Source organism: Aristolochia californica, unplaced genomic scaffold (genome assembly GCF_029961685.1).
Source record: "Aristolochia californica isolate CCGP_79_NKW_82.1479 unplaced genomic scaffold, dmAriCali1.0.hap1 SCAF_9, whole genome shotgun sequence".
NCBI classification, from domain to species: Eukaryota; Viridiplantae; Streptophyta; class Magnoliopsida; order Piperales; family Aristolochiaceae; genus Aristolochia; species Aristolochia californica.
This window is the reverse complement of record NW_027182290.1, coordinates 5,343,304-5,348,635: the sequence shown is the minus strand read 5'-3', so window position 1 is coordinate 5,348,635 and position 5,332 is coordinate 5,343,304. Positions and strand designations below refer to the sequence as shown.

Genomic DNA, 5,332 nt, shown 5'->3' with positions numbered 1-5,332 from the left:
GTCTAAGTGAATTCTCTTAAATTTTACTATTATCAACTTAGACAATTTTGTGAGCACTAAGTTCCATGACACAATGTCGATATGACACCCTAATAAAAAATAGGAGAAGAAATCACAATGTTTTGTATCAATTAAATGATCGATAAATACGTTTAACGCCTAACTCTTTAGATAAGAGATCAATAACCAACTCTATAAAGTTTTTTCCAATTAATGACTAGTTGGTTTCCTATTACAGGTCCTTCTTAACAAAATACAAAATTTCATCAATCTTCCTTTTATTCTAAAAATCGAATTGAAAGACCTCCCAAAGCAAATTGAGAGGGAATTGCTAGACGTACACGAGTGGGTGCACAAGACTAACCATTTGGTGTGGCGCTTTCTACGGCAACAGAAGGTCCAAGCAGCGACTATGAAGACCACAATCTCCCTCCCACCTGGCGGCCTCTCTCTTCCACCATTTTTTCACGCTTCGAGTCAACTTCAGACAGGAGAAAGAACACTTTTGAGAACCGCCAACAATGGCAGCTCTTTCCGTTCAGCTCCTCTTCTCTCAACCTCGTTCATCTTCTTCGTTGCACACTTCTCTACCCTCTGTTTCCTCTTCTTCACTTTCTTTTCCTTCAGCTCTTTCGCGCGGTTGTCGTAATTCCTTGACGTCCACCACAAGGAAGGAGAGGTTAGCAGTTGTTGCAAGGGCTTCTTTAACTGGGTATGGTGAAAGCATCGGTGAAGCTCTTTCCGATGTTCAAATTTTCACTGCAGCCGGAGAAGCAGTAATGTTTAAGGATCTCTGGGATCAAACAGAGGTATAATCAGTCTGTCATCTACCTACGTCGCCATTCTCCTCCCTCTCTTACTCGTTATGTCTTTAATTGTATGCTGAGTTACTTTCGTCGCTCGATTTTTCACTTTTAAAATTTTCTCTGCTAGTTCTGTGGACATTTTTTTGTTGCTTTTGTATTACTCTCTATATTATTACGATTCTCTTATGAAATTATTATTTTTACCCATAGGGTATGGCTGTGGTTGCGTTGTTGAGGCATTTTGGTTGCCCGTGCTGGTAAGGAAACCTACATGTGGTACACCCAACAAATTGTAGCAAAAGAAAGTGTCATTGTTGCATATCTTCAGTCACGTTATGAGTTTTACTCTTTATGATTGTTATTACTATTTTTCTAAGCTTTGTACAGCTGGGAACTGGCTACTACACTGAAAGAATTGAAGCCAAGATTTGATTCTGCTGGTGTGAAACTAATTGCTGTTGGGGTCGGTGCTGCTGATAAAGCTCGAATTCTTGCAGAGAGGGTATTGCATTGCTATTACTGTACTTCTCTAGGTTTTTTTCTGTTTTCTTTTTCTTCTGTGATGCTTGACCGATGCATGTTCTGCGACATGGTGGGCTGACTTCCTTTACTTCTCAATGTCATTTAGTACTGAATTAATCTATTTTGGCTGCCTTAAATGAAACTCTGCTAGTGTTGTTACTCTGCTTTCATTCTTCTGCACGAGTGGTACTGAACCAAGAAGAGTTAGTTCATGTTCTCGTATCTTCTCTCAAAACCTTGGTGACTTAACTGGGGACCTTGCTAGGATTTAGATTTGTAAGTTTGTGGATTGGGTTGTTCAATAGCAGCCATACCAGGTATATGCATACTAGGCTCACTTGCAATGTTGGGCCTGTCAGTTTTAGGTTTTGCAAATGTTGCTTCTCGGTCTATTTGTGAGGAAATTTCTGCCAGTGATTTGATTTTATAAGCTGGAAAATATGCATTTTCAGTCAAAGTGAAATTTGTTAAGAAATGCTTATCCTAATTAAAAGTAATTGAAAATAAATGCTGCATTTTTATTCAAGTAACTGACATATGTCATACTTCTAAAAGGATGCCAAATCATAAAGGCGTACAGTTTTTCTGTTGTAGTACTTTTTGGCCTGGTATAGTAGGGAATTCTGCTCACCACTGTATTTTTGCATAGAGATATATGCCAGCCAAATTGTTTCTGTGTAGACAAAACAGCTCTTGATCTTTAACCTCCAAACCCTCTGTATCATCCCTTATATTGCTAGGACTAGATTTTTAATCATGATTCAGATTTCAGAGAACTGCCAAATAGATATCAGGATTCAGTTTAACTGGCCTCATGCTTAACTGGTGAAATCCTTCCTGTAAATTTCCTTAAATGAAGAAAGGTAGACAGTGTCAGACATTTCATGTCCCTCTCTGTGGTCTCCTGCCATTTATATTTTGCTGCTTATCGTCGTTTCCCTTCTGCTATTCTTATTGTTCCCATTTTCTTTCCATTGAGACAGGATTTTTTTTTTTATGCTCCACCAGTATCTCCTCTTTTTCAAGTCTAAAATATTTACCTTTTATCTCATCATTGCAGCTGCCATTTCCATCTGAGTGCCTTTATGCAGATCCAGACAGGAAGGTGATTATCTGTTCAAGGATACGGATTGGAAACTTTCCTGTGTTGCTGAAGCTGGTTTTTGTTAAATTAGCTTGCAATCATTGTTCTGAGTGTTGCTTGGGTTGTTAATAATATCTTTTGCTTATTCTCTTGCAGGTATACAATGTCTTAGGATTGTATTATGGTGTTGGCCGCACATTTTTCAATCCAGCTAGTGTAAGATCATATTTTGTTCTTTCTATGATATTTTCATTCAGTTTTAAATTTTTAATTATCTCGGATTCTAATTGTCTCTGAGTCTACATTCTCCTTTGATGTGACAGGCAAAAGTTTTTTCAAGATTTGAGTCTCTCCAAAAAGCTGTGAAGAACTACACAATATCAGCCACTCCAGATGATAGGAGTGGTGTCTTGCAGCAGGTCTGTACTAATTTTTGCCATTTTCAAATCCAAAAACTTTCATAAGAATCATTAAAAAAAAAAATTGTAAGACTCTTGAACCATTTAACTCTGCTCCCTAAATTGCCAACTTAATTACATTGTCTTGCAATCTGTTGTCAGGGTGGCATGTTTGTCTTCAAAGGGAAAAGTTTGCTCTATGCTAGGAAAGATGAAGGCACAGGTGATCATGCTCCTTTGGATGATATCCTTAACATTTGTTGTACAGCTCCAGTTTCTTGAAGTATGAAAGAGTTATATGTGTTAAATATCACTATGATCCATCTCCTAAATAGGTAACTCATCTGTTTTTTTATCTGGTTTTCTATGTATCCTACAGTATATTTGAGGTTCACTATGTAGTACTGTTGGACAGGGTTCAGCTTAGAGGGACAATTCTGATCAGTTTGGCTAGATAGTTATGGACAGATTTTTAAAGAATAAGGGTATGTTCTCATGTAAAAAAAAATTAGTTCCCTTGTGGTAGTGTGAACAGATAGGGGGTACAAATACAATTTCTCACGTTGGCTGCCTTCTCCATCGAATAAAAGTTATGTGAATTCATTAACAAAGATGAAAGAAGAAATTGTATGAGAGTGGAAACAAAATTAATGACAAGTCCTAGGAACTGATGACCTGGTGATAAACTGAAGTGAAGACCCGTTCCTTTCAAACAAGAAGCCATGGATTAAGAGGATTAGACGGATCGAAATGTTATAACAGGAAAGTCATGGAAAATAGATGGAACTGTTCTGTCCGATTCAATCTGAATTAAACTTAGGTGTTAGTGCACTTCTGACTGAAGTGATAGTGTAATTGATTATACTGTTCATTCACTTGAACCTGTTCTTGAGTAAAATGGGTGAATCAAGATTTTCATCGAAATCCTGGTTCATCTCATTTCACTCACGCGTGCTCGAGTGAATCTGCGCTCTCCCGCCTTCCTTTCTGCATCTCTTGGCTCTCTCTCCCGTCTTTGTGTCTCAAGGTTCCCTCTCGCCCTCTGTTTCCCTCTCTCTCGCTTCTCTCGCCTCCAATTTTCCCATTTTGGTGTCGATTTCCCTGAACTCTAACTTCTACCTATTTCCCCCATTTTTTAGCTTCGATTTTCCTCAAAATTTAGAAGTGTTTAGAGGATTAGGGTTTAGGGTATAATTTTGGGATTTATGGTTAAGGTTTAGGGGATTTAAGGTTTAAGGTATAATTTTGGGTTTTGGGTTAGGGTTTAGGGTTTAGGGTGTAATTTCTACTTTTATAATTAACTAAATTGATAAATTTTAATTTTACGTAATTATATTATTAATTTATACTATATTAAAACCTATCTTCATGTTATTAAAAAACTATTTATTTATATATTTATTATATCTATTTATGTTATTACTATATTAAATTAGTGATTTAAGAGTGATAATTAAAATATTGTTAAAGTAAGCATTTGATCGAGTACTCAGGACATTATAAAAGTATGCATTTTTGTTTAAGTTATTTGTTTTTTATAATTAAAGTGTACAAGTTAATTTTATCACATAATTATTGTATTAATTTAGACTAAACTACATTTACTTAATTTATTAATGAAGTATCTTATTCAATTAATTATTATGTTATATTAAAATATTCTAATATTACATTAAATTACTTATTATAAAAGTAACCATGTGTTGTTTATGTTTATGATTTGTTTAGGCATATGATTTATTTAGGTATATTATAAAAAGTAACTCATTCTTTTGTATACACTTCATTTTTTCTTTTTGGGCACTAGTACTGGAAAGTGTTCTCCAGTGCATTTTACATTAAACACACTCACTCAAAAAAGTAATTCACTTTTCATTTAACTTACACTAGTTCATTCACTTTCACTTGAACCCGAAGTGCACTAACCGCCCCTTAAGGTTAGGCAAGAGGAAGCTGCCTCCCGTTCTAGACATACAAGTCATAAGGGATAAACATAATTCCTTCAGTTATCGGATACGGTCTCATTAGATTTATCCCATGTTGTATTTATCTTATCATGCGAAGCTTATCTTCTCTATTCTAAATTACATAAATACCACATTTACTCAATTGTAAAGGTGCAGTTCAGTTCATCCTCTAAGTGGTTAAGTACAATATCTAACATGGTATCAGTGCAAATCAATCTCTCTGCATTTGTTGTCCTCCCAAATTTTTTTTTCCGCTTCCTCTTCCCCTCAACCCGTAACTCATGCTATGCCACACCCTCCTAACTTTAACCACCTGGACAGTTCACTTTCGATTATGTCCACCTCGCCCTCTCGCCCTTCGTCCCCCTTCATTGTTACCTTCACGGATTGCATTCTCTTCGATTCTATTCGCCCCAACCGCTACCAATGTTGTTGTTTTACCACATCTCTTCACCAGACGATGCGACTTCGTCCGCCTCAGCTGTTACCAGTGTCGCTGCTCTTCCACATCTCTTCACCGAATGATGCAATTTTATCCTCACCAATTGTTACCTG

General features: G+C 36.5%; 1 protein-coding gene across 1 annotated transcript; it reads left to right on the top strand.

Annotated features, from left to right (window-relative positions):
- Window positions 1–464: 464 nt before the first annotated feature.
- On the top strand, window positions 465–3,254 carry LOC137941985 (thioredoxin-like protein AAED1, chloroplastic). The gene is made up of 7 exons (XM_068787639.1): window positions 465–809; window positions 1,017–1,063; window positions 1,194–1,308; window positions 2,389–2,433; window positions 2,569–2,628; window positions 2,736–2,831; window positions 2,973–3,254. The coding sequence occupies exons 1-7, from the start codon at window positions 522–524 to the stop codon at window positions 3,090–3,092; spliced, it is 771 nt and encodes a 256-aa protein (XP_068643740.1). The 5' UTR covers window positions 465–521; the 3' UTR covers window positions 3,093–3,254.
- Window positions 3,255–5,332: the final 2,078 nt, after the last annotated feature.